The sequence below is a fragment of the Thalassophryne amazonica genome, chromosome 17 (genome assembly GCF_902500255.1).
Source record: "Thalassophryne amazonica chromosome 17, fThaAma1.1, whole genome shotgun sequence".
Taxonomy (NCBI): domain Eukaryota; kingdom Metazoa; phylum Chordata; class Actinopteri; order Batrachoidiformes; family Batrachoididae; genus Thalassophryne; species Thalassophryne amazonica.
The window spans coordinates 32,719,197-32,731,683 of record NC_047119.1 but is presented as its reverse complement, the minus strand read 5'-3'; the positions used below and the strand labels follow the sequence as shown (position 1 = coordinate 32,731,683).

The 12,487-nt window shown below is 49.4% G+C and overlaps 1 protein-coding gene across 1 annotated transcript in view; it reads left to right on the top strand.

Annotated features, from left to right (window-relative positions):
• The window catches only part of fam163ba (family with sequence similarity 163 member B, genome duplicate a), a 64,319-nt gene extending 51,868 nt beyond the window's left edge, over positions 1-12,451 (top strand). Inside the window, exons 2-3 of the mRNA XM_034192424.1 lie at positions 182-297; positions 11,260-12,451. Coding sequence (XP_034048315.1) covers positions 205-297; positions 11,260-11,697 — 531 coding nt within the window. The 5' untranslated portion in view covers positions 182-204 and the 3' untranslated portion in view covers positions 11,698-12,451. The remainder of the gene's footprint in view (positions 1-181; positions 298-11,259) is intronic.
• The last annotated feature ends 36 nt before the right edge of the window (positions 12,452-12,487 follow it).

Below are 12,487 nucleotides of genomic sequence, written 5' to 3'. Positions count from 1 at the left end.
TTGTAAGATGATTGTATTACATGTTTCCTAATCCGTGGATAATTCAATAAGCACCACTGAGTTGGAACGCGTTTATAATCTACTTAATGAAGCCGCTGCACTGATTAATTGCGTGTTTTCCCCTCCTATCTTGTCTCATTCTCTCCCTCCTGCCATCGTTCCCTCCTCTTTCTCTCTGCAGGGTGTTGATGGAGAGCCATTCGAATGACAGCCGGGACAGTGGTCATCACTGGTGGAATTCTAGCTACAGTAATATTACTCCTTATCATCGCAGTACTGTGCTACTGTAGGCTGCAGGTGAGGCCACGCGTACTTCTCAGCTTCTGTTACATTCTGTTGTTTCATTTAATAAAAATATCAAATTTTGCAAATTTATTAAAAATAAAAAACTAATAAAGCACGTGTAGTTAAGTATTCACACCCTTTGCTCAATACTTTGTTGATGCATCTTTGGCAGCAATTACAGCCTCAAGTCTTCTTGAATATGATGCCACAAGGTTGGTGCACCTATCTTTGGGCAGTTTTATCCATTCCTCTTTGCAGCACCTCTCAAGCTCCATCAGGTTGGATGGGCACAGCCATTTTCAGATCTCTCCAGAGATGTTGAATCGGATTCAGGTCTGGGCTCTGGCTGGGTCACTCAAGGACATTCACAGAGTTGTCCTGAAGTCACCCCTTTGATAACTTGGCTGCGTGCTTAGGGTCATTGTCCTGCTGAAAGATGAACCGTCACCCCAGTCTGAGGTCAAGAGCTCTCTGGAGCAGGTTTTCATCCAGGATGTCTCTGTACATTGCTGCATTCATCTTTCCCTCAATCCTGACTAGTCTCCCAGTTCCTGCTGCTGAAAAATATCCCCACAGCATGATGCTGCCACCACCATGCTTCACTGTCGGGATGGTGCCTGGTTTCTTCCAAACATAATGCCTGACATTCACACCAAAGAGTTCAATCTTTGTTTCATCAGACCAGAGAATTTTGTTTCTCATGGTCTGTAAGTCCTTCAGGTGCCTTTTGGCAAACTCCAGGCGGGCTACCATGTGTCTTTTACTAAGCAGTGGCTTCTGTCTGGGCACTCTACCATACAGACCTGGTTGGTAGATTGCTGCAGAGATTGTTGTCCTACTAGAAGGTTCTCCTCTCTCCACAGAGGGATGCTGGAGCTCTGACAGAGTGACCATCGGGTTCTTGGTCACCTCCCTAACTAAAGCCCTTCTCCCCGATCGCTCAGTTTAGATGGGCAGACAGCTCGAGGAAGAGTCCTGGTGCATCCAAACTTCTTCCATTTACAGAGGATGGAGGTCACTGTGCTCATTGGGACCATCAAAGCAGCAGAAATGTGTCTGTACCCTTCCCCAAATTTGTGCCTCGAGACAGTCCTGTCTCGGAGGTCTACAGACAATTCCTTTGACTTCATGCTTGGTTTGTGCTCTGACATACACTGTCCTATCGACCCACCTGTTCTGCATAATGCAAGATCCATTATATACTTTATTATTCCATTAGCTTTGGTATGGTAGCATGTTTAAAAATGGATAAGTTCCTTGTTAAACAGTTCTATCCACAAAACTGCAACCTGGTGAAATTGTAAAACAGGAAGGTTACTGTTGGGAAAGGGTCGTAACACGGACCCGCAACAGGGGGCGCAAATGAACGGACAATGGATAAGACAAAGAGTAACAATTTAATGTTGTGAATCGCACAACTAAATACAGATACAGATAATGCCAATTGTACACAAGGTGACGTGCGGGCAGGCTCGAAGATAGGAGACCTCTGGCGATCGGAGAGCCGGGACCCACACAGCTTCCACCACCAACGGCCTGAAGAACACCGGAGCCGCCAAGTCCTGAGTCCCCAGGTGGTCACCGTCTTCGGTTGCAGACCCTGGTACTGCTGGCAGAAGATGACAAAACAGTTATGGTGAGTGTGTATCCACACACCCAGTAATCCTTGGAACTAGTTCCTTCGGGAGGGAGAACCTCCACCTCCAGATACGTTATCACTCGTGCAGCTCCTGTTTGTCTTCCTTCTGGATGGAATGAGAGACGAAGACCGTCGTCCTCTCACTATCCGCTAATCCAGTCTTCCACAGACTTCACAGGTACGCGGCTGCACACAGATCACAGTTTAGATACACTGAATAACAACAGCAGAGAAGAATTACCTTCGACGGTAGTTGATTTCTCGGCGAGGAGGTGGAGTAATGATCCGGCTTTTGTAGAGGTGGTGGTGATTGGTGACAGCTGGTGTAAACGAGTGACAGCTGTCACTCTCTGTCTCGGCGCCCTCTCATGCTTGAAGCCCGCACTCCAAGCAGGGTGCCGACTGGTGGTGGTGGGCCAGCAGTACCTCCTCTTCAGCGGCCCACACAACAGGACCCCCCCCCCCTCAACGGGCGCCTCCTGGCGCCCGACCAGGCTTGTCCGGGTGTCGGCGGTAGAAATCGGCCAGGAGGGCCGGGTCCAGGATGAAGCTCCTCTTCACCCAGGATCGTTCTTTGGGTCCGTACCCCTCCCAGTCCACCAGATATTGAAAACCCCGGCCCTTCCGACGGACGTCCAGGAGCCGACGAACAGTCCATGCCGGCTCCCCGTCGATGATACGGGCAGGAGGTGGTACGGGTCCAGGAGTGCAGAATGGTGAGGCGTGGTATGGTTTTATCCTTGAGACATGAAACACTGGGTGAATCCGCAGTGAAGCTGGGAGTTTCAGCTTCACTGTGGCCGGACTGAGGATCTTGAGTATTGAGAATGGTCCGATGAACCAGTCTTTGAGCTTTTGTGATTCAACCTGCAGTGGGATGTCCTTGGTTGATAACCACACCTCCTGCCCAGGCTGGTATGCAGGGGCCGGGGAACGCTGGCGATCTGCATGGGCCTTAGCCCTCGTCCGGGCCTGCAACAGGGCAGAACGGGCGGTCCGCCACACCCGGCGGCACCTTCGCAGGTGGGCCTGGACCAAGGGGACCCCGACCTCTCCCTCCACAAGTGGAAACAATGGGGGCTGATACCCCAAACACGCCTCGAAAGGGGAGAGGCCGGTAGCAGATGAGACCTGGCTATTGTGGGCGTACTCGATCCATGCCAGATGGTCACTCCAAGCTGCCAGATGCGCGGAGGTTATGCAGCGGAGAGCCTGTTCCAATTCCTGGTTTGCCCGCTCTGCCTGGCCGTTCGTCTGTGGGTGATACCCGGATGAGAGACTCACGGTGGCCCCCAGTTCCTTACAAAAACTCCTCCAGACCTGCGAGGAGAACTGGGGACCATGATTCGAAACGATGTCCAATGGTATCCCATGCAGACGCACGACGTGGTGGACCAGGAGGTCTGCTGTCTCCTGGGCCGTCGGGAGCTTCGGGAGGGCCACGAAGTGGGCCGCCTTGGAGAACCGGTCCACTATCGTAAGGATGACGGTGTTACCCTGGGACGGCGGGAGGCCCGTGACGAAGTCCAGGCCGATGTGAGACCAGGGGCGATGAGGCACAGGCAGGGGCTGGAGGAGGCCCCTGATCTTGTGATGATCCGCCTTGCCCCTAGCACAGGTGGTGCAGGCCTGGACATAGTCCCGGACGTCGGCTTCCAGTGACGCCCACCAGAAGCGCTGCTGGACTACTGCCACGGTCCTACGCACTCCGGGATGACAGGAGAGCTTGGATCCGTGGCAGAAGTCCAAGACGGCAGCCCTGGCTTCTGGTGGGACGTAAAGTCTGTTCTTAGGACCGTTCCCCGGGTCCGGGTTCCTGGTCAGGGCCTCCCGGACGGTCTTCTCCACGTCCCATGTGAGGGTGGCCACGACAGTGGACTCGGGAACGATGGTCTCGATGGGGTCTGACAACTCGGCCTTGGCTTCCTCTTCGTGCACCCGGGACAGTGCGTCGGATCGTTGGTTTCTAGTCCCGGGACGGTAGGTGATCCGGATGTCAAAGCGTCCAAAGAACAGGGACCAGTGGGCTTGCCTGGGGTTCAGCCGCTTGGCGGTCCGGATGTACTCCAGGTTCCGATGGTCCGTGAAAACCGTGAAAGGCACCGTAGCTCCCTCCAACAGGTGTCTCCACTCTTCAAGAGCCTCCTTAACCGCGAGGAGTTCCCGATTGCCCACGTCATAGTTGCGTTCTGCGGGGGTCAACCTGCGGGAAAAGTAGGCACATGGATGGAGAACCTTGTTGGACTCCCCACTCTGGGACAGAACGTCTCCTATCCCTGAGTCAGAGGTGTCCACCTCCACTATGAACTGGCGAGTAGGATCAGGCTGCACCAGAACTGGTGCAGACGAAAACCGGCGTTTCAACTCCCTAAACGTGGCTTCGCACCGATCCGACCAAGTGAAGGGGACTTTAGTGGAGGTCAGGGCAGTCAGAGGGCTAACAACCTGATTGTAACCTTTAATGAACCGCCGATAGAAATTTGCAAAGCCGAGGAACTGTTGCAGCTTCCTACGGCTTGTTGGTTGGGGCCAATCTCTCACCGCCGCAACCTTGGCCGGATCCGGGGCGACAGAGTTGGAGGAGATGATGAACCCCAGGAAGGACAAAGAAGTGCGGTGGAACTCACACTTCTCGCCCTTCACAAACAACCGGTTTTCTAGTAACCGCTGCAGGACCTGACGTACATGCTGGACATGAGACTCAGGGTCCAGATATATCCAGATATACGAAGACAAACCGGTGCAGGAAGTCCCGCAAGATGTCATTAACCAATGCTTGGAACGTTGCGGGGGCATTAGTGAGGCCGAACGGCATGACCAGGTACTCAAAATGACCTAACGGGGTGTTAAATGCCGTCTTCCATTCGTCTCCCTTCCGGATCCGAACCAGGTGGTACGCATTCCTAAGATTAAGTTTGGTGAACATTTTGGCTCCATGCAGGGGCGTGAACACCGAATCCAACAGGGGCAACGGGTATCGATTGCGAACCGTAATCTCGTTCAGCCCTCTGTAGTCAATGCATGGACGGAGTCCGCCGTCTTTTTTACCCACAAAAAAGAAACCCGCACCCATCGGGGAGGTGGAGTTCCGAATCAACCCGGCGGCTAAGGAGTCCCAGATGTAGGTCTCCATCGATTCGCGTTCCGGACATGAGAGGTTGTACAATCTACTGGACGGGTACTCAGCACCCGGAATCAAATCGATGGCACAATCGTACGGTCGGTGCGGGGGAAGAGTGAGTGCCAGATTTTTGCTGAAGACGTCAGCAAGATCGTGGTACACCTCGGGCACCACCGTCAGATTGGGGGGGACTTTGACCTCCTCTTTAGCTGTAATTCCGGGTGGAACCGAGGATCCAAGACACTCCCGGTGGCAGGTTTCGCTCCACTGCGTCACCACCCCAGATGACCAATCAATCCGGGGATTGTGCTTCGCCATCCATGGAAATCCCAGAATCACTCGGGAGGTAGAAGGTGTTACATAAAACACAATCTCCTCTCTGTGATTCCCAGACACAACCAAGGTTACTGGCTGTGTCTGATGTGTAATTAACGGGAGTAGAGTGCCATCTAGTGCTCGTACCTTCAATGGTGAAGGCAGGGCCACCAGAGGAAGCCCTACTGCCCTGGCCCATCTGCTGTCCAGCAGATTCCCTTCTGACCCCGTGTCTACCAGTGCTGGGGCGTGAAGGGTTAAATCCCCACTCAGGATTGTTACTGGGATTCGTGCTGATTTATGGGTTTTCCCTGTGTAAATATTATGGCCCACCCTTAACCCAGTTCCTAAGGATGGGCGTTGGAGTTTGATCGTTTGGGGCAGTCTTTTAACATGTGCTCACAAGAGCCACAGAAAAAACACTCCCCGCGGGCCAGCCTCCTTTGTCTGATATTTGATTTTAATTTGGCCCTGCTCGTGTCCATAGCTTCGTCAGCAGGGGGAGCTGTTGCCACACGGAGCCCTCTGGCAGTGGAACGTAGGGAAGCCGACACCCTTTCGGACCCGGAGGAGAGAGGAACGGCTTGTGCCCGACCACGCCCCCCGGCCTGCTCCCGACGGTGTTCATTCAACCGGTTGTCTAAACGTATAACCAAACTGACAAGCCCATCGAAGTCTTGCGGTTCGTCCTTAGCCAGTAAATGCTCCTTCAGTACTGGAGACAGTCCGCTTATGAAGGCGGCGCGGAGCGCAACATTATCCCAGCCGGACCTCGCAGCCGCGATGCGGAAGTCGACTGCATAATCAGCTGCGCTTCGGCGCCCCTGTCTCATTGACAGCAGCACGCTCGAGGCGGTCTCGCCTCTGTTGGGATGATCAAACACCTGTTTGAATTCCCGTACAAACCCAGCGTATGACGTCAGGAGCCACGAATTCTGTTCCCAAAGCGCCGTAGCCCAAGCGCGTGCCTCACCTCGAAGAAAATTAATCACATAAGCCACCCGGCTGGCATCTGATGCGTACATAACTGGACGCTGTGCAAAAACGAGCGAACACTGCATTAAGAAGTCTGCGCACGTTTCGACAGAACCTCCGTACGGTTCTGGAGGGCTTATATAAGCTTCAGGGGACGGTGGGGGGGTTTGTTGAACGGCCAGTGGAACGTCTGTGTTGTGAAAGTGTAGGAACACGGACCCACAACAGGGGGCGCAATGAACGGACAATGGAGGAAGATAAATAACAAGGTTTACTATTGTGAAACAAGCACAATAAGTACAACAATCACAATTTGGGGTCGAATTTGCTGGTGTCGTGTGGGCAGGCTCGAAGGTAGGAGACGCCCGTCTCAGTCGAACCGGAACCACCCCGATCTCCTCTGCCACCGAACCCTGGAAATACTGGAACCGCCAAGTCCCGAATTCCCAGGTGGCCACTGCCTCCGCTCGTCGGATCCGGTACTGCTGGCAGGAGAGAGCAACAACACACAGGTGTGATGCGACAGCACCCAGTAACGAAGAGGGGAGAAGCCGCCTCCACCTCTTGTCAATGCACAACAGGAAGGTGAGTACTTATCCAAGCAATATAGCTTTTAGCAGTCAACAATCCTGAAAAGGTTTAACAAATGATTAGCTGGTTAATCAGAATAAGAATGCAGAGATACTACCTCAGTCTTAGGCGATATCTCGGCACTGAGGTGGAGACGCCGTCCTCCTGATATACCTTGGTGCCGAGTAGAAACAGCTGTGTCCAATAATGGGTGACAGCTGTCACCCTGGCTGCTCATCTCAGGTGGCGACGCCCTCTGGTGCCTGGAGCCCGCACTCCAGGCAGGGCGCCCTCTGGTGGTGGTGGGCCAGCAGTACCTCCTCTTCAGCGGCCCACACAACAGTCTGTCTGTGGCCCAGAGCCAGCAGGAGGAGTCACTGCAGCAGCGCTCGAGTCGCGCGCTTCCACTCTGGCGGTGAGAGCCTCCACCCTCCGATTGAGGACTGCATTCTGCTCGGTTACCAGATTTAACTGAGCGGTGAAAGCGGTAAGGATTTGCTGCAGATCACTTACCACGCCTCCTGCTGACGCCTGCGCTCCTTGTTCTCCCATTGGCTGTTCAAGCTGTGGTTGACGCCCCTCGGGATCCATGACGAATGGCCGAGAAATCCTGTTGGGAAAGGGTCGTAACACGGACCCGCAACAGGGGGCGCAAATGAACGGACAATGGATAAGACAGAGTAACAATTTAATGTTGTGAATCGCACAACTAAATACAGATACAGATAATGCCAATTGTACACAAGGTGACGTGCGGGCAGGCTCGAAGATAGGAGACCTCTGGCGATCGGAGAGCCGGGACCCACACAGCTTCCACCACCAACGGCCTGAAGAACACCGGAGCCGCCAAGTCCTGAGTCCCCAGGTGGTCACCGTCTTCTGTTGCAGACCCTGGTACTGCTGGCAGAAGATGACAAAACACTTATGGTGAGTGTGTATCCACACACCCAGTAATCCTTGGAACTAGTTCCTTCGGGAGGGAGAACCTCCACCTCCAGATACGTTATCACTCGTGCAGCTCCTGTTTGTCTTCCTTCTGGATGGAGTGAGAGACGAAGACCGTCGTCCTCTCACTATCCGCTAATCCAGTCTTCCACAGACTTCACAGGTACGCGGCTGCACACAGATCACAGTTTAGATACACTGAATAACAACAGCAGAGAAGAATTACCTTCGACGGTAGTTAATTTCTCGGCGAGGAGGTGGAGTAATGATCCGGCTTTTGTAGAGGTGGTGGTGATTGGTGACAGCTGGTGTAAATGAGTGACAGCTGTCACTCTCTGTCTCGGCGCCCTCTCATGCTTGAAGCCCGCACTCCAAGCAGGGCACCGACTGGTGGTGGTGGGCCAGCAGTACCTCCTCTTCAGCGGCCCACACAACAGGTTACCATCCAGCATTCAGAAAGTGAGGAACAGCAGCACCTGAAGGATTGCAGCCTCTATTCCGACTGTCAGTTCTTCTTAGCTATGGAGTTTTTCCTTTTATTATGCCTATCTTTTTTATTATTTCAAATTTGCATTTGAATCCAGCAGAATGATGATTGCTATGACCAACAATAGAACAGAGACAGTTGTATCTTCTATGTATTCTATGTGTGATCTACAACCCCAATTCCAGTGAAGTTGGGATGTTGTGTAAAATGTAAATAAAACAGAATACAAAGATTTGCAAATCCTCTTCAACCTATATTTAATTGAATACACCACAAAGACAAGGTATTTAATGTTCAAACTGATAAACTTTATTGTTTTTGTGCAAATATTTGCTAATTTTGAAATGGATGTCTGCAACCTATTTCAAAAAAGATCCAGATTGTCTGAATATTCTGATTATATTATGGTCTGTAGATGATGGAATCCCTAAAATCCTTGCAAGTGAATGTTGAGAAACATTGTTCTTAAACTGGAGGACTATTTTTTTCACACAGTTGTTTACAAGTGGTGATCCTCGCCCCATCTTTGCTTGTGAGCGGTTGAGCCTTTTGGGGATGCTCCTTTGATACCCAGTCATGACAATCACAATTAGTGTCCTCAGTTCCCAAACGCTTATTGAGTGTTGCTAGAAGGAAAGGTGATGTAACACAGTGGTAAACATACCACTGTCCCAGCTTTTTTGAAACGTGTTGCGGGCATCCATTTCAAAATGAGCAAATATTTGCACAAAAACAATAAAGCTTATCAGTTTGAACATTAAGTATCTTGTCTTTGTGGTGTATTCAGTTGAACATAGGTTTGAAGAGGATTTGCAAATCATTGTATTCTGTTTTTATTTACATTTCACACAACGGCCCAGCTTCATTGGAATTGGGGTTGTAAGAACGTGTTTTCAGAAGGTACTTGAAACTAACTTGAAAACATGTATTAGGGCATTATGTCAGATCCACTATGGTGGTGACCCAAATTAAAAATAAATAAATCAAGCGGGGGGGGGGGGGGTGTGCAAATTATATCAGCCCACCACAAAATAATCATGACCCCCTCCCCCCACCCCATTCTTACAACTCTTGGAGAATACCCCTGGAGCCGCCATTGGTTTAATATTATATTTAGGTTTCTGTGTCCATTGTGTACTTAAAAATTCATCCCATAGTTTTTCATCCCACAGTTTTTCTCATTGCAGCTCTGTCTAACCAAAAAAAAGCACATTTTTACAGTGTGTGTGGCCATGATATTGTGTACCCTGCAACAACATTGATGAAAGAATCCTAAGAACAGATCTGCTTTGTGTTTTTAAGAAGGTGGAACATCACACTGATAACTCCACAGGGTACAGTTGTACTCCAGCATGCTGGTTTCTCACCGACCCTGCCTCTTTGTTTGTTTGTTTGTTTTTGTGTGTGTGTGCATCACATTAAAAAAAATAGATTACACAGAGCTAATCCCCCGTGCATTTTGGTGCTCAGACAGAAAGGGATCATTACAAAGTCTTTGTGGTATAAAAATGTGCCACTGTAAGAATGTAAGCCGAGCCAATGCTTGTTCGGTTTTGCAAACCGCTTCGGAGACGCATTTATCATTTTTAATTACAGCATCCTTTGTATGATTGCCTGCCATAAATCCACTCTATCTTGTGCAGCTGTTTAAACTGCAGAATTATTACATGAGATCGGAGAGTGCATACGTCTGTCAGAGCCTGGTATTATGCGTTAGTGTCATTGTTTGATTAATGATTTCTTATACAGTAGAACGGGTAGGTAAGCACGTCATCTTCCTACTTCTTTTCATAAGGAAAGGAGATTTCAGTTTTATTTTCGATACTCAAATCTATTTTGTGTTTTTGTCTTTATAGTATATATATTACTTATTTTTTAAATATACATTTGAAATAAACTAAAATCAAATCAAATGAAGTCATTGTTATTGCTTGTTGGCAGCAATAAAGCATCTTGTCTGCATTTATATTTCACTGTGACTGATCACAGTCTTTATCCAGATCAGCGTGAATTTTATTTATCTCTTTATTTTTGCAGGGTTGAGAAAACATAATCGCAGTATAATGTGAGAAACGATTGTTTGTTCCACTGCTCTTCCAATGTGCTTGAGCCAGTTTCCACCAAATTTGCTGTGTGCATGTAGGTTAACCCCACAACTAAAGTCAAGGTCATAGAAGTCAAAGGTCAAAACTTTGGCTTGTCTGGCTGTTTGTTCCCCCACCCCTCTTTTTTTTTTTTTTTTTTGTCCATTTTCTACCAAACTTGATATATGGGTCACAGTCCATCCAAGAAATGTCCCTTAAGAGTTTGCTTTTGCAAATGTCAATGTCACTGGGGTTAAAGGTTGAAATTAAGATTTTTCACTCCAATGTCCACCAAACGTGGCACAAAGTGGGTTCTGGAATTGCCCAGGTGGCATCTTATTTACCAAAGATCAATCATCGGGGCCAAGGTCATGTCTGCCTGCCTGTTTGGTGGCATCTCCTCCCCGGTCCTTTTGCTGATTTCTACCAAACTGGGTTTGTCAGTGCAGGTTCACCCTGAATTTCCCCTTAAACAATTTATTTTGTCAAGGTCAAGTTCAAGGAATTGGATTCTCAACCTGATTTGGGCCAAAGGTGGCACACTTTCCACAATTACCCCGGCAAAGTCAAGATTTTCTTATTTGATCCCAATGATTTTGAGCTTTGCCAAAGCAAATTTTTTTCACAGCAGTTCCAGGGTTCACTCATCCACAAAATTTGACAAAAGCCAGGCAAAGGACCTGGGAAGAGTATGGAAACAAATGGACAAGCATTACTCAATAATATAATATCTTGTTCTTTTTATCTTATGAACTCCTCACTTTGTCCTCTGTCATCTCTCCTCCTTTCCTTCCTTACCCCGTCTTACTTCATCCCCTCCTTCCTTCACACCTGCCAGTATTATTGCTGCAAGAAGGAGGAGTCCGAGTCGGAGGAGGAGGAGCCAGACTTTGCTGTCACCTCCCGTCTCCCACCCGTCCACTCAAACCACAACATTGTGGCGGCGACTGCCGCCGCCTCCTCTGTCCCAAATGGCCCTGCCCTTTTCTCCACCCCTCCACTGGCCAGAAAACTGACTCGTTCCCAGACCTTCTGCCCGTCCTGTACGCACTATGACCTGCCATTCTACCTCCAGCCCCCTCAGCCACAGATCCACCGCCAGCCAGATGGGTTGAGGAACGGAGGAGAACGGATCAGCTACCGCAGTGTCCAGCAGCAGGATCTGAACCTGCCAGTGCCTGTGAACATTTCCAACTACCGCAAACCCAACCTATCCCGCTCGGTCACTATGAGGGACATGTTCCAACGCAGCTGTAGCATCAGCACTGATGTTTAGCTGGGCATGGGTGGAGCCTCTGTTCTGTTAGATGGACCTGGTTGACCAGAGCTGAGCAGCTTAGTCCAGGCTAGTGTGGTGTGATCCACTCTGGACTAAGGTGGTCACCTTTAGCAGAAGCTCAGACTTGGAATGCTCTCAGGACTGGATTTGCAGAGGTACAGGTCTAATACCTTCTGATTGGGTCAAAATAGAGCCACTAAATGTTAAATTACAAATATCTTGTACTTTTATGTTGATTTTCTACAAATAAGAATGGAGTTTGCTTTAAAATGTTATATTTTGTGTTGCCCTGCTTTGTTCTTGGTGTATGACTGCACATGACTTGAAATAGGCAAATTCCGAAGATGTCTAAGCAACATAAACAAGAGGGATTTGTTCTTGCCATAGCTGCTAAAAACAAATAACGATGAGTGGAATGATCTGAAGTCTCCTCCATTGACAGATTACAGATATCATGATTTACCGCTCAGCTTTCCTAGGAAGACTAGTGGAGGAAGAGGGCATTACATTTTATGACTTTAGCTGTACCGAGATATAGTTTAGACATGACTTAGGTCAGAAATCATAAAGGGCTCACGGAAGACGGATCTACTCTTCACATTTGTGGATGGACGAGGTGCCAAAGCGGGGTGGGTTCTTGCTTTAGTGTGTGTATGAGTGCGTGTGCTTGCATGCATTTGTTTGTCTGATATACAATTTTAACAAATCAATAACCCCCATTTATACTGAACCCAGTCCTGGGTGGCAATAAGACTTTAATCACTTATTGTAAATGAGGCAGAGTGGG